The sequence below is a fragment of the Drosophila virilis genome, chromosome 3 (genome assembly GCF_030788295.1).
Source record: "Drosophila virilis strain 15010-1051.87 chromosome 3, Dvir_AGI_RSII-ME, whole genome shotgun sequence".
NCBI lineage: Eukaryota > Metazoa > Arthropoda > Insecta > Diptera > Drosophilidae > Drosophila > Drosophila virilis.
Genome location: NC_091545.1, coordinates 16,812,515 through 16,837,940, shown reverse-complemented (window position 1 = coordinate 16,837,940; position 25,426 = coordinate 16,812,515). Strand labels below are relative to the sequence as shown.

At 40.9% G+C, this 25,426-nt stretch overlaps 1 protein-coding gene across 1 annotated transcript in view; it reads right to left on the bottom strand.

Annotated features, from left to right (window-relative positions):
• olf413 (DBH like monooxygenase olf413) overlaps nt 1-25,426 on the bottom strand; it is a 140,104-nt gene that overhangs the window by 51,632 nt on the left and 63,046 nt on the right. Inside the window, exon 2 of the mRNA XM_015175871.3 lies at nt 15,443-16,416. Coding sequence (XP_015031357.1) covers nt 15,443-15,934 — 492 coding nt within the window. The 5' untranslated portion in view covers nt 15,935-16,416. The remainder of the gene's footprint in view (nt 1-15,442; nt 16,417-25,426) is intronic.

Below are 25,426 nucleotides of genomic sequence, written 5' to 3'. Positions count from 1 at the left end.
GAGAACAGAGTGAAGGGGAGAGGCATGTCAGAATGTCGCATGAGTGGCTTGTTGCTATTGGTTGAGCGCCTGATTACTGCCAGGACATCCCTGGCAGGCAGTCGCCCTTTTAGTGCCAAGTGTTATCGGTAAACAAATAAAAAAGAAGAAAGGAGCGGGAGCTACACACACACACACACGCACACACACGCCTTATTTGTTAACTCTCTGTTTGGTCTAAGGATAATTTTCCAGCCACACACGCACACACATATGCTCGCACACAAAGCACACACACACACACATACACGTACTCCCATTCCATTTGGTCTATTGTTCGCATCAATTCCCCAATCTTAATTCACTCAAATTCGATTATTTCTCGTGCACTTTGGGGCACTTCGCCCTCTTGCCACCTCTTCGTGTCTGTTTTATTTCCAGCCAGGGTCTCGCATTGAGGTTAAAATAAACTTTCGAAAAGGCTAAGAAGTCATTTATTTTTACGTTTAAATTGTAAAAGCAACAAATGTAAAAGAGAACAGCACACTCACACACACTCACACACACACATATATACACAGAGAGAAAAAACACACGGCAAATGGCAAAAAGTTGCAACAATCAAGAACAACAACAAGCACAATGAAAATAACGAAAAATGGCTGCAAATGAAAGCTTTGGGCCAATTTTAGACGATTTTGTTATGCTCTACAATTGAGCAGAGATATAAATTCGAATTCGTTTATTGAGATAAATACAAAATCAAAACAAGCTCAGTTCAGTTCATTTGCTGCAACAAAATCCAAAAACTTGCCAAGCCCCAGATCTTTTCATTACCAATTTGTTACCCGAACCAAGAGCTATGCTAAGCATTAGATAAAAAGATAATTTCTGGTTCTCGAACCGAGCGTGATGCGGCGCCATCTGCATAATTTGCAGCATAACACTCTTGAGATACGTAACGCTGAGTGAGTGCCAACCCCTATGCGGCGCAAACCCCCAACCGGCCCTTTTGGGCAAGGGAAACACTTGCACGTATCCAGAGCAATTGCTTTACCTGCCAAACAACTCATTGCTAGATTAACTCAATTGCCTTAAATTGCAGCGCACATGGCGCACCCCTCAAGAAATAAAAAAAAAAAAAAAACAAATAAACAAAAATAACCCCAACAAGAGGGGAGAGCATACGCCCAAAACGAATCGAAACGAAATGAAACAAAACGCGGCACACTCGAGTGTTTTGTGTTTTGTATCTCTTTAAATTTTACTTTTGTGCACTCGGATGTCCATTGGCTGGCCCAGTTGAGAAGTCCGATGAGTTTGGCTGGTTCGCTTGCTTTTTGGCTCTTATTTTCAGCTGAGTCACGCCACTGAAACGTACCGCTGAAATGGCGCCCCCAGCTCTCGGCTCTGGATGCGGGCAACCCCCAGATTCACATTCACATTCACACTCACAGACGCCTCCACATCCCCCCACCCCGTCTCTTGCTGATCTGCTGTTGGCCGCTGCCCATACCAAGAAGCACACGCGCCTGTGGAGAGCAATAAAATAAAAATTGAAAACACAAAGGATTTATAGCTTCAATAGGTTTTCAAGGAGCTACCAAGCTCTGAACAATTGTGCGCCCACTGCACCTTTTCGCATAGGTGTAGCAGCAGTTGGATGAGGTGTAAGAGGGAGGGGGGTTGAACTGGCTACACTAAAAACAATAATATTTGTAGTCCATCGAACCAAATACATATGTACATATATATTGCACAGACATTGTTTATGTGTGGGTGCGCCAGAGATTTTACTTTACTGATTATTTCTTCGCCTTTGCCCTTTGTGCCGCTGTCTATCTCTTTCTCTCACACTCTCTCACTCTCGCTCTCTCTCTCTTTTTCTTTCTTTCTCTGTCAGTCTGTCTCTGTGTATGGCAACCCATGTTTATGTTTGTGTTTTTTACACTGATTGGTGTATTTTCCGTTTGGTTTTGACGCGCCTAGAGCCATGTGGCTTTGGCTTTGGCTTTGGCATTGGGTTCGGGATTCCGATTGGGTTCTTTTGCAAGCTGCGGCTTTTTACCTTTAGCACATGCAAAACAAAAGGGCTTGCAAATTGAGTTTTGTGGGCGGCGCTGCGGCATGGGTCGTGGCATATTTCGTCCCTCAACCAACAAAAAAAAAAAAAACCTAAAAAAAAGGTGTAAATAAATGCGCTGGGAATTCGTCAGGCAGCAAGCAGCCAACTTTTTGCCTTTAATGAGACGGAAAGAAACTTTTTAAGCGCACGCAAAATAAACGAAAGTAAAAGAAAAACAAATGACAAAGCTGCTTTGACTTTGACTGGATTTTTTAAAATTCTGCCTCACTCCGACTCTCTCGGTCTCGTTTTCTCTCATTTTCTCAGCTGCCTTTTCCTTTGGGCTTCTGTTTTGGTAACCCAAGTGCAAGAGCAATATAAAGTTCTGGCCGTTGTTGGCAAAATAAAAATGAAATTACTTTAAATTTGTCACAATAAGCTACCGCAACGCTTGCTGGCAGGCTCTCCAGCTGGTCATACCCTGCAGCGGGCATTCAAATTCTGTCACAGCATCTGAGAGGCAGGTGCAAAAATGGGAAAGTTCTTAGTCTAGCTTCGCATTGTATATCTATATATTCATTCAGTCATTCACTTATTGATCACATTTGAGGCAGCTATCTGCAAGGGTATTGAATCTTCGGCATGCCAAATAAAGCTCTTCTCAATTTTTATTAAAATTGTTTCAGTTTGAGGTCGTGCGGCTGGTCACGGATTGAAGGGAGGCTGCGGCACGAGTTGGGCACCTAGCCTCTTCTAATAGCACAACAAAAAGCACACTAATGGACCATATTGTGCGTTGTGGCTTTTTTCTATTCCTTTCTTATTTTTTTTTTGCCTACTCCGGCTAGCGTCATTTTTATTGCGAATTTAGGCATCATTAGTTACGGTTTTTTAATAAAAATTCAAACAACAGCAAGTACCAAATATTAGATGTACCCAGCATATTTTTGTTCATCTTCTTTTTCTTGTTGTTGTTGCTGCTGCCGCTGCTGCTGCTCGCTAAAAGTTTGATTTGTGAACATGAAGCAATTCAAGTGCGCCTTTGGGTGCCATTGTGCCAGCTCGCTTTGTGGTCAAGCTCTGTTGGTCCAGTTCTAGAGTCGAGCCCGAGGTTGCCTTTAAGTGCCCCGGGCAGAAAACTTTGTAAAGTTACACAATTTGTTCAGCAAACGGACAAATGTATTAGCAAGAAGTTTTAGAAATGATTTCTGGGTTAACAAATCGCATGCAATGTCCACAGAAATATATTGTACTTATAATACACAAAAAAAAAAGGCAAATGGATTTAATAGAATTCTGAGCTAAGCCAAAATGTATTCGATATAGAATTTATTGAAGCATATCCCTTATGAATAAAAAGCTTTGGGCACTGAATTGAAAATTAAATATTATGCACAAAATTAATGGAAATAAACGGATTAAATAAATGTGAATATTTTTTTAACATCTAAAGTTTATCAATAAAAAAAATCTGTTGTTGCTTCTCTCTCTCTCTCTCTCTCTCTCTGCATACCCAACATTTTATGTTTATTATTTATACTTTATCCTACAAAATTGTTAATTTTTCTCATTCTAACAACATTCATAAAAATGATTTATGCAGCCTTTTAATTTGCTTATTCCTGCTTATCATATCTCATGAGAAATGCGTCATTTCTGCTGCATTGTGCCACAACTAATCTGCAAAGGTTTTTAAGCGACTTGTGCTAATGACCTTTAACGCATTTGGCCTTAATCAAGTCTTAGGAAGGTGCCAGCCATATGCCATTAAATGCACATAGTTGAGGGGCTTTAAAAAAAAATCTGCCGCACCCTTCGATGTGGAAAACTCTAAACAAACTGAATGCCAAGCAAACTGCACTTGTCTCGAGTCTCAGTTTATGAGGCATCGTCCGGGTAACGGCCACTGGGTACCGGGTGACGGGTGCCGGGGCTCTGTCACATTTTTTAAATGCGCGGAGAGCCACAGAAGCCACGGCCACTTTAACACCTACCTAAAACTCCGACTGCTGACTGCTTACTGGCGACTGCGGACTGCCGACTACCGACTGCTTGCGACTGCTGGCGACTGCTGCCGACTGTCGAGCGGCAATCATTTTTCATGCTAAGCTCCAACGTCAACCGTTTGGTTTATGGCCTTAATCCTTTTCTACATAAATGAAATGACGGCAAAGTCCAGCCTCAGACCCAGTCCAAAGTAGCACAGAGACCGGCAAATGCCGCGCATTTCATCATTAGTCAGCGGCCATTAATGCCCAGGCAGCCAGGCAGCCAGGCAGCCAGTCAGCCAGGCAGTCAGTCAGCTACTGGGGGATTGGGGATTTAGAATTGAAACTGGGAGTGGGACGACTCGCATCTACGCATATTGACGCGTGCAGCAGCCTACGCATCATATAAATACTTAACTATATAGATGTTCGTATATATGTTATAAGCTGCATAAGTACTTGATGTACTCGCAAGGCACACTTATATATATATATATATGTATATATATTAATCAAGAGGCTGCCGCGCTGACTAAGTACCCAGGAAATGCCAAGGTTGTTGCACTCCAACTCCAGCGTCCAGTGGCTTTTAATTAACACACAGGCCAGACGGCAGGGGATCTCATGCCATAATCATCATCATCATCGGCATTAACAGAATATTTCTAGTTTTTTCTCTTTTGCCGCCAAACGCCTACCACCTACCGTCTGCCGTTTGCCGCTGCTGCTATTTTCAAATCAATTCCATGCAGTTTTTAATATACAAAACCGACAGCTACACATGGTCCATGACTGGATGACTATGGCTATATATATGGTTATATGGCTACCCTTTCCAATTTCTCGAAATGATGTCATGCTGTTTCTTGCCACTCTGAGTGAAATCCGCTCTAGGCATAAATGCGCACAGCGGGCGGCTGTTTAGCGCTTAATTAATGATGAATATAAAAATTGCCGCATATATGAGTCGTTTATATGTGCGTACATACAGATACATTTAATGGAAATTCTAATGGCGATGTTGCAACACGCACTTCCCGTCACTTTTGTGGACTGTGTGCAACGCGGGGGCGCCACAAACAGCCGGCAACAGTCAACCATTTGCCAATTTTCTTTCTCTTTCTTTATTTTTTTTCTATATATTTTTTCTGTGTCATTTAAGTTGTTTGCTGTGTTTGTTGTTGTTTTCTTCGCATTTTTTTTTTGCGCTCAGGCCTTTCAAAATCTATACATAAATATGCTTTCACGCAGCTTCGAGAGATATCAGATACTTTTTTCGCTAGCCCCTTGTTGCTGTTGGAGCACCGTTAATGCCAGCGACTCGTATCAGATGGAGATGCAGATGTTGCAGTTGCAGTTGCAGTTGCCACAAAGCGGCTGTGCTCTCGATAGTGTTGCGGGTATTATGATCAATTGATAAGCTTTGCCGATGCTTAAAAAACAGCAAGAGGAGACTTGAAATAAATGTGGGTGTCTAGAGGATATTGGCGAAAACCAAGAGGTTTAGATTGTCACACTTACAATAACTCGGAATATCAAACTTATATTAAAATGGGAATTTCATCTTATTATTATTATATTGCCACGCAGCATCTATAACTCCAATATGGAAGTATTAGATTTCATTCTTTGAAATAAAAACAATAGTTAATTTCATTTGAAGCGTTTGGCTTGATAAAAAGTAACCCTCCTAACGTCAAGGGTCTGGCGTAACCTTAAACCAATTTAAAAAATTATTAAAATCCAAAAATAATAAAAAATAACAAACAAACTTCCTGAATCTAAATTATTCTCAAAATAAAAATCACATTTTGACCAAGCAAAGTATGAATACGCAATCAAAATAGTTGCAAGTGCTTCATAAACGGGATAAAATAAGCCATAGAAAAATGATATGCAGCAATTTTTATTGTGTATTCATTTGCTTAGTGAATATGTAAAGTTTTTATATAAATATATGCTGAATTTATCACAACTCAAACTAAACTAAATCCTATATATTGTATACGTCACAATAATCAGAGCAGGGCAAGAGTATTAGCATGTTTGTTGGTTTTCTAGATATCACTTGTATTTTCTTGTCTTATAATCAAAATGTGATTAGCATGGCAGGCAGAAAAACAACAACGACAACAATGCGGCAACAACAGCCTGGGAAGAAATGCGCTGCAAACAAAAACAACAACAAGAGCAACATAAACAACAACAACAACAACAACAACAGCTAAAAACAGCTAACACACAAACACACTTAACGTGTAAACATGGCTAAAAGAGCGTTGACCATATTCGGGGCGCTGCTGCTGCTGTTGTTGCAGTTTGTTGTTTTCTTGTCGCACGCAGCACCAGAGACGACAACAGGTACAAACAACGACAACAAACGACAACAACAACAACGAACGGTACACGTTAATATGACTAGCGTAATTCTGAGAGTGGAACTTGAGACTGCGTCTGTCCGTAGAGACCAGGCGGAAGGCAAAAGATGCTGCACAATGGCAAACCGGTTTTGTTTGTCGCTTCTGGGCCCAACATACGACATTATCAATATAATCAACAGGTTGAGTATGCCCCTCTATACCCGATCTCCGGCCAGCTGTTGCCAACTTTGACTCTAAGCCTTTTCAACGCTCATAAATTGTTCGAAAGGCGCACAAAAAATATTTTGCAAACGCAATGCGCGAGGCATGCGAGAAAGCCTCTTCTTTTTTTTTTTTTTTCTTTCGAAAGGCGGCAAGGGGGCTGGCTGTGGCCGGGTGGAAAAGTGGAAAAATCTTTCGCATACGGCAAACGGTACTTTTTGCAATTATCATCGTTGTCTTTGGGGCTCAGGCAGATGCGGCTGTGGCTGCTGCGCTAAAGCAAATATGCGCACTTGGCATTGTACGCGACGCAGACTCAAGACAGCTCGAGACTTGGCAAGACAACGCACTAATAGCCCCAGCGGCCGTGCGCCTTGCCCCCCTGCCGCCTGTGGCATGTCCTCCTTTTCGGGTTGCATGTGGCAGCCAAACACATACACAGACTAACACACACACACTTAGAGCAATTGGAGGCTGCGGCGACTGTGGCGGCTGTTTTGTGGTCTGAGGTTGAGGTTTTGCGTTATGGCCATGGCCATGTGTAATAGATTATCAAAATGCCAGGCCCATAGACACGATGCCAACGGTTTATGTCACATGAATGTAATGAAATTAAATTTCTCTCACACACACATACGCACGCACACACACACACAGAGACACACACACATGCAGAAACTTCTCGGGCCGTAGACATCAGACAAGTTATTAAACTTTGGCTTGTCGTCGTTCTCGACTAACTGCGATAATTTTAAAAGTCAACGTAGCAGCATCTAAAACCATCTACGCAAGATTGTGCATCAAGTGTGCATATTTACTTCCTGTAATTGAGCATTTATAGCCTTTATGGCCTAACGGATTTAGCCAAGCCAAGCCAAGCCAAGCGGGCAGGCTGGTCGGTTGGCTGGATGGCAGGCTGGCTGACTGGTAACTCCTTCTCGGCCCCGACTGGGTAATTGTTTTGTCTTTGGCTTTAATGCATCGTTGGCAAAAGCAACGTCTCCGGTTTTAGCCATGTCCATGCGAACGACGCTTAAGTCCATTGATTATAAAGTTTATGCATAAATTGTAAATTGATTTAGCAGTTAATTGATCAGCACTGATGACATTGCCAATTGATTCGCTCAAGACATTGGCCAAATTGATAAGCAACAGATAAATTGAACAGTTGCTTAAACAACATACATAGCTAATGCTCTTGGCATTAAATGTGTCAATTCCAAAAGGAGTTTTCAGCTCGAGACTGTGCAAAATGCAATTGAGTGATGCAGCTGCAGCTGAACTGGACATTGGGAGATTTGTTGATTTATGGCGTCGGGAATGGGGCAAGGCGTGGGTTATGCCAGACAAGAGCTCATTAAACAATGCAGCAGAAAAAGAGTAAGCGTAAAAGCCAGCAAGATGCATTAAATTTATTAAATTGATTTTCTCAAGTGTGTGCATTAGGTGACATTATTCACTGTACCCTGTATCAATTTAATTTACTTTATTGCTCAATCGGCAAGTTCTCAATTGCTTACACTATGCCTGCTTCGTAAGCCGCTTCTGGAAATGTTTTCTTAAGCATATTAAACAATTTTTTGGTCTTGCCTCACATGTTTTGCCAGCGGGCTCTCAGAGCTCGCATTCAATATTATATGTTATTATATGATCTTAAACTAAGCCCTCGACTTCATAACAGCCCCACACAATTGGGGCAATTTGCTGTCTACGAATTTTCGGTATTCACATTCTATTTTTCGGTATTCACATTCATGTAATAAAAGCTCAAACCAACAAATACAACAGCATAAAATTTAATAACAAAATGTTCAAGCATCTAACTGAAGAGGAAGAATACAGAAAAAATTTAACTATTATTTATTCGCTGGCACTCAATGCGCAGTCATTGAAATTTGTGGGAGGGATTTTGTTAGCGGGTAGCGGAAGGCGGGAAACGGGCACGGGCACGGGCACGGGAACAAGAACTCATCTATATAATTTGCCGGCATATATTTATGATTTATTAAGTGTGTGCGTAGGCGTTGTGTGGGTGTGGGTGTGTGTGCGTGTGCGCGTGTGCTTGTGTGTGCGTGTCTACAACTACAAATAGTGTTTAGGGAACAATAGAAAAATGGATGGCCATTGAGAGCGAGCTCAATGCCCAGCACGCGAATCGTTTCGTCGCTTAATAGACAGTTACAGATACAGATACATTTGTGTGTGCTGGTGTATAAAACACGCACCAACAGCCAGCAGCAACAGCAACAAAAACAGCAACAACAATCAAATTGGATAATGTCTATAAAAACTAATTGAATTCTAAGCGCTCGGCACGCTATTCGCATTCTTCAACCAACAGCTGTGAGAAAGTAATGTAGAAAGTAAGAAAAAAGCGAAAAAAAAACCGAGGAAAAACCCAATAGAATTTTCCCCCAAATAACTATAATAAAAAACTCGTCTCAAGTGATGACATGCAAGCTGTTCAGTGTTGTGTGTTGTGTGTCGTGTGTGTGGGCAGCAGTTGTTGTGCATTGTATGTAATGTAAAATAAAAACAAAAACACACACACACACACAAATAGAAACAAAAACCAATTTCACACACAAATGTACGACGAGTACCAAACAGAGAACACACTGAGAAACAAAAAGCTCATTACTCATATGCCAATCAAGGGTACCCAGTCCGAGTCCGACTCCATGTCCGAGTTGAAAACCAAACCCATAGCCGGGAAACACAAGTTGACCCCAGAGATGTTGCCGATGCTTTGGCGTTGGCATAATTAATCATTCACTTATAATTAACAGCACAGTGCGTCTACGTAGAACAACTTGCTAATGTTAATGTATCTGCCAGATAGACAACTGCGACAAGCAAAAACTCTCACAACAATGCGTATGAAACTCGCACACATCATGCCGCGGTCATGCAAAAGTTCAAAATGCTTACCACCAAATGGTTTTTCTCTACTTCCTTGTCAGTTTTTTTTTTTTTTTTTTTATTATATTTTTGGTTTGATCTCAGCAGGAGCATATTCACTTGGGCGTTGGGCATATTAGGTTTTTTTTTAGAAACATAAGCTAAGAACTTTATGCTTCGACTTCATTACGAAGTTTGAACCCGTATCTTCACTTTTAGTCTTACCATAAGACGAACCATGCAATGGATAAATTGCTTCAAAAGTTAACAAACCAACAAAAAAGAACAAGTTGGTTTAACCACTTTTTTTTTTTTAAACATAATAATGCAAAAATAGTATGCTGTATGCAGTTTAAATTTCGACTCAAAAAAAAAAAAATGCATTACAATAACAATATTATTCAATTAAAGGTTGGCAAAAAATGCTTGTGGAATGGCAGGTTTATGCGCCAAATTGAAATTCATTTGTTGGAAACATAAACAGAACTACGTAAAATATGTTTTTAACGTGCTTGCAGGCAGCATGTATATATGCAAATATGCATATATCGGATTGAAAATATTATTTATGTACAATGGTGATGATAAATATTCAAAATTATATCTCAAATTTGACTAGCCGAAAGTAAGTTTATATACTTTTAGTTGCCATGTTATTAATATATAATTACCATGGCCAAAATATGTCTTAAATTTATGACAAGTTTTTTTTTTCACAATCAAAGAGCATCTGCGCTTCGTTGCGTTGTTTTAAGCTTTTATTTAAACTCTTGTTTTAGTTTGTGCAGCGTAACCACTTGAAAATTGGATAGACAGCTGGTCATATGGATATTGAATAGATACGCAGCCCAACCCAAACTCAACTAGGGCCAGACAGCCAGCCAGCCAGCCATTTCGTCAGTCAGTCAGTCAGTCAGTCAGTCAGTTGAGGTTGAGTGATGTACTACGATGGAGCGCAACGCATCGCAGCGACACGCAGACATCGACATCGATGGTCATTAGCGAAAGATGACGACGATGGAGATGGTGAGGCGATGGCGATGGGGATGGCAATGGGTGATGTTGCGTACTCGTAATTCTTCTATAATGGATCTGTTATCTCTCTGCGCTTAATGGGTTAGGTTAGTGCCAAAGGGGCAAAAGCTCTTTTCGTCTGAACAGTGGAAGGGTAGGGGGGGAGGCGCGTTTGGTATTTGCTGCAAGGCAAAGATGACTGACAGCTCTTGTTGGCTTCGTTACTCTGGTTGGTTGGTTGGTTGGTTGCCTCTGCCGCAGTATACTTAAAATTTGAAATTAAATAATTAGTTGTTGGCTAAGTTTTTTTTTCTTCTCCAGCTCGTTCGCCAGTCGCCTGGCCTGTGTGTAGTGTAATGACCTTTTAAGTACTTTTAAGATACTAATCGCTTGATTCTCTAGCTAATGGCTTGTTGTGGCTTGTTTTTGGGGCTTGTACTTTTGTTTCTGTAGTTGAAACGGGAGTGCAACAAAGTCGCCACTTGGATGGCACTAATTAACGTCAGAGCGTTGCTTTAGGGCCACAGAGCGTTAAAGCCCATTTTCGTAAAGTTTCTCTGATGCGTATTAATTAAAATTTTGATAAGCGCCAGCCTCCACGGCCCCGCTAACAGCCCGCTCCAATAAAACATGAAAATAAATTACACGAATTTGTATTTTATTTTTGTTGTATTTTTTTTGTTTTCATTTTTTTCGGAATGTTGTTGTTGTTCCTCGCTTTTTAGCCTCCTCTTTTAGGTGTGGCGCTATTGTCGGGCGCGGCGGCATGGCTTATCGCAAAGTATCTACAAATAATGGACGACTAATAGGCATCTGCCCCCAACACCCTCCGGCCAGATCGCAGCCTGGGGCTCTCGACTATTATGTCAGCCTTTAAAACGGGCGCTTGCCAACGCAGCCATTTAGCAGCTGCTTGTTTTAAGCTGTGGGTGAAAGTGCCGCTTGTGGAATGTCTAGAACGGTTAGGCTTTGAGATATTGGGTTTCGACTGACTGACTAAAATCTTGGAGAAAATCGTGGGAAGTCAACTCTTAGTAAGCCGAACCTATGTAAATACCCTTTGTCTTAATACAGCTAACAAATGTATTAGGAATTAGGAATATTGGGAATGTACATTAGAATATTAATAAAAGTGAATCAAGCTTGGAATTATTTGAGTATAAAAGTATTCATAAACTATGCAAATTCCCTTTTTGTACGTTGAAAGTTCATTTTATAGCAAAAGATCAGCCAATAAAACTATTAGCACAAAATATTGTAAATGTCTTTCAACTTTTTATACAAATTATTAAACAATTTATACAAATAAAATGAATTTTATAAAAGACTTCTTGTCTGATCCTTTTTTGTGTATTGAACAAAAGCATTATTTAAAACCAAATATGCTTAAGTTCTGTATTTATTTAAGGAATTTTCCATAGGACATATTAAAATATCATCAATTCCCACACCAAGAACCGAAAATTCATCAACTTTAATTGTTTGCAAATATTTAAGCCATGTCATGGCATGCAAATGTGATGAAATACCAGCAAATGTTCTCAACGCATAATTACCACACATTGTTAAATGGGAACTATGCCAATGCCTACTTTTTCGGGTGCATAGTTATTTGTGCTACAGCACTTCGTCCATCTGCCCTTGGGCTGACAGCGCGACTCGGCATTAAATTTAAAATACTTTGGGCTTTGCCTGTTTAAAGCCAACTGAACAATTATACAAATTCCCTGGTGAACACAGGCATAGATATTTTGTGTGGTTTACTTGGAAATGCAAAATTGAAATGAAAATATGAAATGCCAGAAATGCCGGCGCCGTTTGCTATTCGAAATTTATTTGTATACGCTGTGTATATGCAGTCTGATAGGGTCTGATAGGCTTGAGATTTCTTAATACATGCGTGTTAATGTATTTGCATATTCTGGTCAGCACAAAACAGGTGCCCCATTTGAGCAAAGATATTAATTTTTCGCAGTAAGTATCTAAGCAGATCTCATTGTGTCTCCTACGCCTCAAGTAGAGGGTATCCATTGGGCGAGCAGAGCGGAATCGATATCTTTGCATTTATTGTTTATGTCTAGTATTTAAATATTTAAATTGCTTTTCACAAAATTAGCCAATTAACGCGAGTACGAATTTTGCAATGCGTTAAACTGTTGTGCAATAAATATTGAATATTGATTTCATAATTCAACAATTGCATGCAATTATGCATTGTACGCTAGACAATTGTAAGCTTCTGGCACACACACACACACGCACACACACGGACACACACAGACGGACAGCGAAGTTGCCCCGAGCTTGAGCAAACAATTGATATGGCTTTGATTCCCGGGCTTTTACTTACACTTCAACACTTAATTATTATATTAATAGGCATATCTATTTTAGCTCTAATTAACCTTTGACACATTGTGTGGGCTTCATGCGTAGCATTTTGACAAATCAGCAGACACTCGCACAAAAGCAACAAGGGTGATAGTTAAATAGAGGCCGGCAGGTAACTACAGCGGGGCAGGCTATCCAAAAAGGCCGTCAGACAGTCAGCCCAAAACGGGCTAGACAGAACGTCAGACAGTCACGACTCGTTATGCGGATTGTCTGTGTGTGCGTGTGTGTGTGTGTGTGTGTGTGTGTGTGTACAATTTGAAGCGACTCGCAATTACCAACGACACGTCAAGATGTGAAATTAACACCGTCACACAAAACCCAGAGACTGACAGACGAACAGACGCAGCGAGTGGGCGGTAGGTGGGCAAGCAGACATATTAATGTATCTGGTATTTAACATTCAGCAACAATCACATTGTGTGCGCGCGTGCTTGTGTGTGTGTGTGTGTGTGAGTGTGTTCGTCCGTCTGGGCGTGTGTGTAGTTGACGTTGCTGCCTCGCAAATCATTAAATCACACAGACACAAGGAAAATGCAAAAGAAAAAAGCGCCTGCCCCAAGTTGCTGTTTGTGTCAGCGACACAATTGGCCGCCCACCCGCCGCTTGCCACCCACGTAGGGCGCCACACGCATATCCTGCCAGGCAGCAAACAGCAGACACACACAGAGACCACAAACACACACACACACACACACACACACTCACACAGATATACAAAAGAGAGAGCTACGCAACCACAACACGCAATACTCGCATTTCATTAGACACTTTGCAGTGACGACTCCTATTACTCTTGCAGAGCGCTGCAGGAGCAGGAGCGGGCTGGAGGAGGGGCAACAATAGCTATGCCAAGTGACGTCGCTGTTGTAGCCGAAGGCGTTACCCAAAAGCAAAAAAAGAAAAATAAACTAAAAATGAGTGTCCAAGTCGAGCTTGCCAGCCTGTGCGATGCCCTGTACGCAGCTCGCAGCTTGCAGCTTGAAGTGTGATTCATTCGAATAGCGAAAAAAGGTATCTATAGAATAAAATATTCTCGATCTACAGACTCATAGATGACTTCCTCTGCCCGTTACATACATACTACAGTATATGCCCTATTCAATTCTTGCTGCAGAAGAAAATGTACGTTAAACTAACATGCATGACAATTGTTGTTTGAGCCTACCGCAATATGACAGCTCAGGTACGTATTTCAATTGATAATCGTTTGGGCACCATACACAGTCTCGTATATTCAATATAGTGCCCGGCAACTAGCCACAAAATAGTGTAACTAAAAAAGCAATTAAATTTTAAAATTATCATTATTAAATTTTTTGAGTATTAGCCACGCAAAATGCACGCATGCCCACCTTTTTTTCACAGCAATTGACACGCCCTAAGCCTAGAAAATATTCAAGGATTATCGACTTTGTTAACTACAACTGCTTATTAACGAACTATTAGGGAAATTTGTCAGCACTAAATGAAAACTTGAAGATTGTTTAAAAATGTACAAATTAAATGCAGAAGCAATCTGTTTAGTTATATATCAAATTAGGCTCATATATGATAGAAGGCTGTGGCAACTGGCATTTAGTTGGCAGAGCATTTCACATAAAAACTCTATCCATTAAATATATATAAAAAATTTAAAATATTTCTTGCACTGAAACATAAACCTGTCATAAGAACGATCGGACAATTTGTAGCAATATAATTATTTTGCTTTTCAAGATATTAAAATTCTGTATTTAGGAGCTTCTCTATTCTATTCTGCAAGCTCCTAAGAGAAATGTCTGCAAGGGTATTAAATCTGCGGAATGTCTAAGGTATCCTCACATTCTTCTTTTAATGTAGCAGCACAGAATTTACTTTGAATATATTTAAGCCCTCACTTAAACTAGATAGTTTCGGATCCAGCTTAATATGTTTTGGATGGATTACTGGTTACTGTACGATCACCTTATTTAATTTTGCTCTAGTGCTTAGTGGTCATGTTAAGCCCAGTTGGAGGGCACACGCATAAAGCATGGAGCTGAAAAACGCGAGCACATTCAAATAAAAAGCCGTCAAGTCCTTACAAATGAGGCTGTCATTATTCATATGGCGCGCCGTCAAAGGACTTGCCCAGCTGAGACTTTGCACATATTTTGCGCGCCTTTTCAACGGAACTTGGCTCGTGTCCTGGGTCCGTTTTGCTGGCGCTGCTGCCACCCAACAAATTAATTACTAACCAAGTTGAGTGGTAAAATGCTTTTCTTGTTTAGCTAACAATTTTTTGTGTTTTTTGTTTTTGTTTTTGTTTCTCGCTTTTTGCTGCGTATATTTATTTTTTAATATTATTTATCAAAATGTTTGCTTGAAGACTTGAAAATAAATTGCATGAGATTAGGGCGACAACTTTTCATTTAGCTGGCTGCCTTAATTTCCGGCCGCACGCATTGGAAAATGAAAATGTAACCCGAACCGAAATGAAAAATGGTTGACCAGACGAGAGTGAGTTTTTCTTTTTGTTATCTTATTGTGTTATCACTCACCTGAAAATATGTTTGACCCTTGTCCACCCAACCGATGGCCATATCCGCGCCAGCTAGATTCCCATCAGGCGAAAATCCAAAGCCGACATAACCTAATGTACGTGCTTGTATTTCAAATGTTATATCCTGATTAATGATTTGCCATAGTATGCGAAAATCCTCATTCAAATCGATGGCATGATCCCAAACGGGCGTCGCCTGTGATGCTGCTGCTGCTGCTGCTGCTGATGTTGTGTTGTTGTTGCTGCTGTTGTTGCTGCTGCTGCTGCTGTTGCTGCGAGTGGTCAACTTGCTGGCCGCTTGCGCCGTGGCAAGCAGCACGAGCAACAACAAGAGCGAGCTGAACGTGTGGCAGGATATAAAACATGTGATTAACGATGACCGCCTTGAACTTGAATGCGTGCCAACTTGTGTTGCTTTTGTGGAGCACTGTGTTGCTGTCGTCTGTGTTGTTGCCGCTTTTCCTGTTGTCTGCCTCATTTTGTGCGCCATTTTGTGCGGAGTTTTGTTGGCTGCTTGGCTTTAGTAAATTGTTGTTGCTGTTGCTGTTGCTGTTGTTGTTGCTGCTGCTGCTGCCAGCGATTGCGCGTACGACATTTATTAGTTTGAAAATCACTGAAACGTAATTACGCGCGGCAGCAACTGTTTAGCTTTTGTATCTGTATCTGTAAATGTATCTGTTGCTGCTTGTTGTGTATCTTTAGCCTTGGCGCTTGCCGCTTGAGTTTCTGCTTTCTTTGGTGCTATCACAGTTACGATTCTTTAGTAATGATAATAATGGCCACGCAGTTTTACTTTCATTCCAAGCTACTGCTGCTGCTGCTGCTGCTGCTGCTGTTGCTGCTGCTTCCTGTTTCCGATTTGTTGCTGCTCATTAGTTGCGCTTGTCACACAAACAGACACGCACATATAAACGCACACACAAGCACACACACGAACAGAGCAGCTGGAGTCTGGCGGATGTGGACGACCCTCTGTAAATAGACGACAAGTGAAGGAAAGAAAAATTATATAATTGCTATAATTTGATGTCGAGCTATAATAGCACAAAAGACGCTGCTCACAGTTAGCTTTCGTGCTGCAATGTTTAAATGCATATAATTACATAAATTATGAACCGGTATCTATAAGATTCTACAACATAGTTGACGTCTCAAGCAACCGGAGCTGCAACTTTTAAACGCACCACACGGCAGTTCGTCAACATATTCCGAAGCTTTAATTAACCTGGTCACGCAGTTTCCCAAGAACACGGCCCGAACGACTGACTGTCGGAGCATAGAGTCACCCATGAAGGGAAACTAATGGTTAACCAGGCGACAAGCAGAGGAAATTGAAAAAGCAGGGGCGGAACTTTACAAGCAAAATTAAAGTGCAAAATGTGCCAGGCACAGGCATATTTCAAATTCAGACAAACTCCATAGATGTGCAACATATAATTCTCATATTACTTAGTTCACATAGTGAATTTTTATAAAAAAGAATAAAATATACTTATATACTGGTTAAATTTTGATTTTTAAGTATACAAAAAAAATAATTTCTAACAAGTTTAAATTCTAAAATATTTTGCTTTTTATTACAGCTAGCTCTGTCTTCATCAATGAGTACATCTTTTAGATCTTCCGCCCGACAATCCTCAGAAATTACTCATATAGCCAGTTCGCAGCGCTGTAAATAAGCGATTTGAGTCACTCGAAAACTGCGCCGCTTTGTAAAACCAAATGACTAACATGGCCATAACTCAGTCGCATCTTTGTCGGCGCTGACGAATTTCGATCAAGAGAACAGAAAGGCAAACCAGTTTGTTGGATTCACTTGAGCGACACTTGAAGTGTACCGTCAATTATGTGGAGCTCGAGTAACATTTTGCCCCTGTCTCACACGCAATTAATGCGTTGCTCAAAGCAAATCGAAGATAATTACGGCTTGTCATAGTTTTAATGAAGAAGGTCGCGTAACTGAACTCGCGTCGGGCCTACGCCCAGAACCTGGGCCTGTGCAGTCGATATATTATATTAAATAGCCGTGGCTAACCCACCAACCACTAGACCCAATGTCTGTCGGTGGATATCGGACGCATATTTGGCGTGCGGTTACATTTGATAACATGCCAAAAGTCCGCGGTGGACTCTGGCAACGCCTCCAGTTTCAACTACCCCTCGACTAAAACCTACACACACACACACACACACACATTTGAATCTTTAATGCGATGCCAGCGTCGTTGTCGTCGGCTTTTGGTTAAATGTCAAACACGCGGCAATTTGTTATAAATAGCGCACTTCCGGCCTTATAGATACGAAACAGCCGGCTACACTTTGGAGTACTTTGGAGTACGACTATACGACTGTATTTGCACCAATTTTAAGCGCTTAGTCGCGTGTTCAAGTTGACAAAGGTCAACAAACGTAAGCGAGCAAACAACACACAGAAATGAGAAAAACGAGCCAAGAAATTAAAGCGAAAAAGCTAATCTAACAACAAGTCGAAAATTTGATGCCCTTAAGGCAATTAGACCGCTGTGGGGAGGATTTCCAAAAATGAGAATTAACTTGATGTTTGCGCTTAAAATAAATGAAAATATTACCTAACGTTTACCTTTGCCTTTAACAATTGCCAATTTAGCTGTGCTAACAGCTTGTTTTTGGTCTTATACACGTTTGCAATTTCTTTAGGCTCTTTGAACTGTTTATCTTCATATAAAAAACAGTGTGACTGGTAAGCAAGTACGGGTGGACTTAAAACTTTTCCACATGTGTGGAATAATTCAGTCTGGGATATGCCAATAAAGGATAATAAATTAATAAATAAATAAATAACAAAGAACAGGTGCACTTATATATCCAGAATATGCAAAGTGAGTCTCTATAAATTGAGAGGCCTCAAGCTAAAGCGTTTTTATGATAAGCTCATTTTAATACAGTTAAATATCTGCATTTAGTGTTTTCTATAGTGCTGTTATATGTTCGTACATCCATTCCATTCCATTTCTAAACTAATGACAAAGTTATTATGCCCTCTGTTATCAAAAATGTATCCAAAAGATACACAACAATAAGCTTGATGGGGCACTCTGGGTTTACAAGTTGTTGTTGTTATTGTTGTTGTTGTTGTTGCGGCTGTTGTAAATGTTGTAGATGGCGCTGAGTGACGGCCGGCAACGTTAAATGACGTTGATTATAATTATGCGGACTTGTACTTTGTACAGAGCTGTCTGATGGGCCACAGGGCTGCCTTGCAGCCTGACTCTGACTACCCATTGTTGTTGTTGTTGTTGTTGTTTGTTATTATTATTGCTGTCGTCATCATCATTATTATCAACATCATTATCGTCATCCGTATAACATCCAGAACATCGTCATCGTCAGGCGTCTGTCGTCATTGGCATTGTGCAGCCGGCGCTGCCGTTGCTGTTGCTGCTGTTGATGGGCGGGCAGATGAATGATGTCGCTTAAATACAGACCGAGGCCGAGGCCGAGGCGAGGCCAATCGTCGATTGTCGTTCCCGTGCTGCTGCTGCTGACAACAACAACAACAACAGCCACAGCAAGAGCAGCAACAGCAGCCGTAAAATTCAAGCCAATTTAGCTTGAGGGGCTGGTCCGGCAGGTTCTTCTGGCCATAATCGGGAGTCGGACTCGGAGTCGAAGTGGCACTGGGACCGAAACTGGAACTGGGACTGCACAGCATGTTGCTCAGACGACATTCATAAGTACGAGTATAATATTATTACTTTGCGAATTAACTACACATTTTTTTTAGTTGTTGTTTTTGTTTGTTTTTTTCATTTTCTTATTTCTGCCAAAGAAAACAAACCGAAAGAGATGGCCTGGAAACTGGTTACAAGTCGCCTGACTGACTCTTTGCACTGACTCACAGCTAAAAGGCACGAAATGGCTTCCGTAGACACACATTAGTCGCTTTTACACAAAACGTAGCTGTCCGTCCCGACAGACGCACGGACAATGTTGGGGCAGGCAAAAAGATGCACTGAATGGGCATAAAAGCGTTCCAAGCGGCACAAAAAGCAGTTAAAAGAGACGAGAAAAAAAATGAAAATACACGAAAAAGAAAAAAAAAAATAAATACAGAAGCTGCGGCGCAAGTAATAACAAAAACTGAATACAAGTCAAAGACTTTGTCCATGGCTTTCATCATTGCACGATTTGTAGGAAACGTCGGCACTGAAAAAAAGAGTTGCCGGTGCATTGGCTGGACAAGTGGACAAGTGGACTTTGGCTTTGGCTCCGACTGGTTCTTCTGACTCTCTCGGATTGTCTCTGGGTTTGACTGCGGGCAATGCCAACGACGACAGCAACGACAACGACATTGATGAGGATGTTTTCTGTGCTGCACAGTGGAGCGAATCAATATATCAAAGAAATGAAATGAATAATGATTATTTATGACATTAACTATTTTTCTGAGTTACTCAATGTGTAGACCCTTCATTCATCAACAAGCTAATCAGACAATTCACAAATTGTTTTCTATGCTTAGCTGTTTCACCTTCGCTCTTTGATCCGCCTATTCCCAATATTCACATGCCTTTCACATTTATTCATAGGGCAACCTCAAAGCCCAATAAATACATGTATCTATTATTGGCAAATGCCAAACCCAACTGTTAATTAGCCGTGCCCATTTCTTTAATGACCTTTCATTTTGTTATACCCTGCCACAATTAAGCCGTTAAAACAGGGTTTGCCACCGAAGTATGTGCCACATATCAAAGCAATTGAGCTTAAGAAGGCTTTCGAATAGCCTAAGCAGTCAGTTGTATTACAGAGTATCTCCTTGGCTAAGCTCTTTGGAAGCGCAAGATTTCTTGTGCCATCCCACTGTGCGTTAGACAAACTCTTGTGCTTAGCCTTGCAACTCTTGGAGGCACCAACTCAATAGTTGGGCCCGTGCAATCTGCGACCGCAATGTATGTTTTCATTTAGCAGCTACAAGCCGCAACCGACCAAGTGCAAAGCTACCGGGCTGAGGAGCAACAGCATCAGCATCAGCATCGAATCGTTTTGGTTTTGCCCACTTGAAGATGCTTCATCATGCGCCATGTAATGCGTATTTGCGACGAACAGCACGGAGCTGGAGGTCTTGCGGCTTGCTGCTTGATTATAAATGTAAAGGCAGTGTGTATGACATGTAAGTTGTGTGTAGCTGCAGCCATAAATGCAGGAGTGTGTGTGTGTGTGTGTGTCTGTGTGTGAATCTGTGTGCTGTTCAGCACGAGAGAGAGCCCAGTTGGATCGTGGGCTACGAAAGAATGACATTTTCTGTAAGGGACTTGGACTTTTTTTTGAATTAATAATAAATAAGAAATGTTACTTTTGCTGTACATCGTTTATTTATATACTTATAAAGCGAAAGAAAAGAAGCAGAATTATTATTCGTGCTAAATTTCATATGTCATGCGAAACTTGCAACTGTGGGAAGTACTTTGGCATGCTTAAGGCAAAAGTCCCACTGGGTCATAAGCGAGAATTGCTTGTGCAATGCCTGTGTGTGTGTGTGTGTGTGTGTGCGTGTGTGTGTGTGTGGTTGTCACTGCACCTGTCATCCTGTGGCAATGCCACAAAGGAAAAAAAAAAGAAATAAATTGCCCAAGCAGCAAGAAAATTATTATTTATCGGCGTTGGTTGCGGCCAAGGTAGAAGTTGAAGTTGAAGCTGACTCGTCTTCGGCCCCGCCTGAGTTTTTTACGCATACATACGTATGTTTGTATGTAAAAATACTCGTTTATATGAAGGCCTCACTAATTACTGCTCATCATTTGCTTACTCGAGTGCCTGCAACTACTACAGCTACTACAGATTTAATTGAGTAAAAAAAAAAAAAAAAAAAAAGAGAGAAGAAATTGACTAATTAGAGTGAGTCCAAGCAACTTGCCCGCAAGCCAAAGAGTTAGCCATAAAAACAAGTCGGGGCTGGCCAAGTTTGCTGTCTGGCAACCTGTGTTCATTTATTAAGGTCCGGTCAAGAGCGCTTTGAATCAAAACTGCGCTGCTGCTTCGGCTCCAGCTCGTGTGTCGTCTTCATCTTTAATGATCATTAAACAAGCTTCGAGCCAATTGCACTAAAAGCTGCAGGCAAACGAACCAAACAGCTCTCAGCCAGATGAAAACTATTTGCTGCTGCTGGTCCAAGTGCTCCAAGTGCTCCAAGCTGTAAAGTGCCGGCTACCTTTTTGTAAATTGCCCCAACATTCCAGTAAAGCAGGAGCTACCCGCTGCCCGCGGCCCACGGCCCGCTTTTCCTCATCCACAGCCCGGTTTGGCCACTGGCGCATAATTTAAATAATCATAAAAAATAATAATTTGTTCTAACAGGCGCTCCTCCTCCAGCAGCGGCTCGCTCTTGTGTCCAGCTCACTCAGTTGGAAGTATGTGCTGCTGCTGGAAAGCTCACCCTTTACCATTTTGATTATTATACTAGCCTCGTATACTCATAGTATGGTAATATCTTTTGCTCGTTAGCAATTTTCGTTTGAAATAAATAGTAATTAGTGTGCCAAAGAGTTGCCCATCTTTGCTTAAGTGCCGTCTCGTCGACGTCGAGCTGCTTTGTTTGCAGTTTTTATTGGCATGCTACTGCTGCTCTACCCCCCCACTCAGATCCCCGCTTCTGCTCCTGCTGCAGCTCCTGCTGCGGCTCCTGCTGCTGTTCCACCTGTTCAAGGACTGACGTAGTGCTCGGTGCAAAACTATCGCACAAAGCTTTGCAATTTGCTGCTTCTGTTTTGGGCACTTTTATTTGACATTTTTCATTAAACACGAAATGAAAATGCCTGCTCTTCCAATTTTGTTTTTTTTTTTCCTCTCTCCCTCTCTCTGTCTCTTTTTAGCTGCTTTTATTCGCTTTTTGTGGAACTGCGTTGACATCACATTTTTCGTATAGCCAGCCACTCAAAAGACTTTTTGGTAGCGCTAAAGAAGTTTGGCATGAAAGTTTGAAGGCATCTGGGGAAATATGTCAGCGTTGTTTAAGTTTTTAACATTTTCGCCAAAGCATGGGAACGACGCGACGGTACGAAGAGCAAATGAGTTGACGCAAGATGGAAATCGAGTAAGGTTTTTATTTATTTTAGTATAATTGGCTTTCGGCCCGACAAAGTTTCGTGCTGTTGAATTAACTGAATGTATACTAGTTGCTTCGGCTGCAGATCTCTAAATTTCAGACTGAGAAACTTCATGTTGCAGTCAAAGCAATTTGTGATCCTTGCTTGCGTCAACAAATTCAAATGTATTCCTGCTTTTGCGTTAGTTGGGAATTTTAAGCGCACAGCTTTTAATTATTTAACATAGTTTTGCACTCTCTTGAAATGTTTCGATTAACACAAAAATCTACAGCAAATAATCCATTATCGAAACTATAGACACGTCCTTTTTTGGTCTGGTAACTTTTGCTATTTGCTTTTTTTTTTGTTTTTGACCCTTATTCACTTTTCCTTTTTGTACTATTTTGTAGCACATGATGTGAGCGAATGATTGATTGGCAACATTAACTAGAGAACTTTGGGACAAACTTGTAATGTTTTCCGTTTTTTGTTTTTGTTCTTTTTTTTTTTTTGTTTCTGTGATGGGTGTAAAGGCTGCAGGGTCATGCAGAAATTATCAAGGGGCGGATATGGCTAGTATAGACTATTGGGGGCACATTAAAGTATTTGTTTATATGATTTAAATTTATAGGAATTACCCATTGAATAATATTATTCAATATATTCAATATTCAATATATTCAAATATCGATTTCCTCGTAAGGAGATTGGCAAAGTACATTAAATAATTTTTTTACTATGAAATCAAGTAAATTTGTCATAAATTATAGTCCCATATTTTGGTAGGAAGGCTGCTTACGACCTCCTCTAAGGATGGAGTCCCATAACTGCCACGAGAAAAATTTGAAAGCCTCGGTTCTGGAGTAACAGTCTTAGAGTTACCTTTCGACTGACTTAATCGGTAATTGCGCACTCATCTTCCACATTTTTAGTTGCAATTGTAATTAATCATAACTTTCACAGATTCTAATCTCTTGAGAATGCGCCCTTAAACAAGTTTTTACCTCTCTGACTGATTTCTTCTGCAACTATATACTTGGCCTAGCCTCTGCAGTGTCAGCTTCTATTGCCATTATCTGACATACTTGTTTCCACGTTCACCATCTGATAACCTTCCTTTTTTTTTGTCTTTCTTGAAATTTCCATAGCCAGACTTGTAGTCGGGCCCACTTTTACCTTCTTGTAATGCAACTGGTTGAACCATGGCATGAAAGAATAGTTGAAGTAGTGTCTGCTTCTTCACTCTGCGGCAGTTGTGTGTCATCTTTCTGACTTATCAGTTGTGCATCATTAACTTGTTTTTTTTTGTTTTGGTTTTTTTCTTCTTTCTGTTTTTGTTTTTGTTCTCTTGCTCATCTTTCGCTTGTTGACTCCTTTCTCATTTTGGCATTTGGACTCCGCTCACTTTTTTTTGTTTTTTGTTTTTTTTTTTTTGGCCTGGCATGAAACTTTCTTTTGTGTTTGTATCTATTGCTAGCGACGCGTTCTTTTTATCCTAGCTGCTTACAAGTGGCGTTACGACTGCTTCCTTTTCTAGTTTTACCTTCCACAGTATCTTTACACTGTTGTCATACTCTGTTCGGCAAGTGAAAAAGAGTATGTTGGTTTTTTGTGCAACAGTTTACGTTCTATGTCTTGACAAAGTAGTATTTTTTTCAGAAATCTTAAATAAATAAAGTTCCCAAAACTGGAAGGCTTAAGTACTTGGCTTTTCGGATATGATTAAGCTGCAAACATACAGTTTGACAGTCACAGTTTTTCTTAAAGTCACCAAGCCAAAAATACTCATTTTTGACTGATTTATTTGTTGATTGGAATGTGAACAGAGTATGACGCAGTCGGTTGCAGCCGCTAACACAATTTTTGGCTGTTTTTTGTTGTTGTTTGGCTACAGCAAGCGAATTTTCTCATTTTACACTTGAGATTGTTGCCTTTTCCCTGGCAGTCCTATCAACTGGTTGCTGTTGTTGTTGCTCGGGAGGCTTGCTCTTCTTCTTCTACTACAGCATTTGTTGTTTTTTTCTTGTATTTTTCGGGCAAACTTTTCGACACTCTCTCTCGCTGGGTTTGCATTTCGTAGGCAGGTTGGAAATTTAATCTCGAAGTCGTCATCGTCATCGTCATCGTCGTCGTCGCCGGCGTCAGCGCAGGCGTCACAAAAGTATTTAATTAATTTTTCGAATTTTAATTAAAAAGTTTCCGTTACATCGTCATCATTTTCTAGGCTGTACATATAGTACGCCCCTCTTAGCCTAATGGAATATATATTTGGACTACTTGCCGCTTGCCGCTTGCCACTTGCCACTTTTATGGCCAATGTTAGCTACCTCAAATTTTGATGGCCAGGTGGGCTACCAGTTGCCTGGTAATTCAAGACTTTATTCACAACTTATCGCGCTGTCTGTCTCAACCTCTCACTCGCTCGCTCTGTCCAATTCGGCGCTGTCTGCCATCAATCAATTTGTTAAGAAGAACGCGCTGCGGCAAATCCATTCCAATAAACATAAAGCAAACACTTAATTGTCTGTCAGCGTTAACAAACCGAGCAACCCGACAACACAAATATCATATGACCAGCCCAATGGAGGAGGCGTTAGTGTTGTATGCTGGGTTGTTCGGTTGCCGGTTGTTTCCATAAGCAGACAACACATATATCACCTGCTGCGCACAAAATGTTTTCCACAAACTTGTAAGAGATGCCAGGGCTCTGATAGAGGCCCAAAAGAACTCATGTTGCCTCTTGCCTCTTGCCTGTTGGCTCTTGGGTGTTGTGTGTGTGTATATAAAAATGCATGCATTTGTTATCTGTGACAAAGATCTCTTGGCCATTAAATTAACACTTAATGACTTGTGTGTTTGTTGTCTCTGTGTGTGTGTGTGTGTGTGTAGGTGCTAGTATGGTGGTCGGGGCAGCTGGG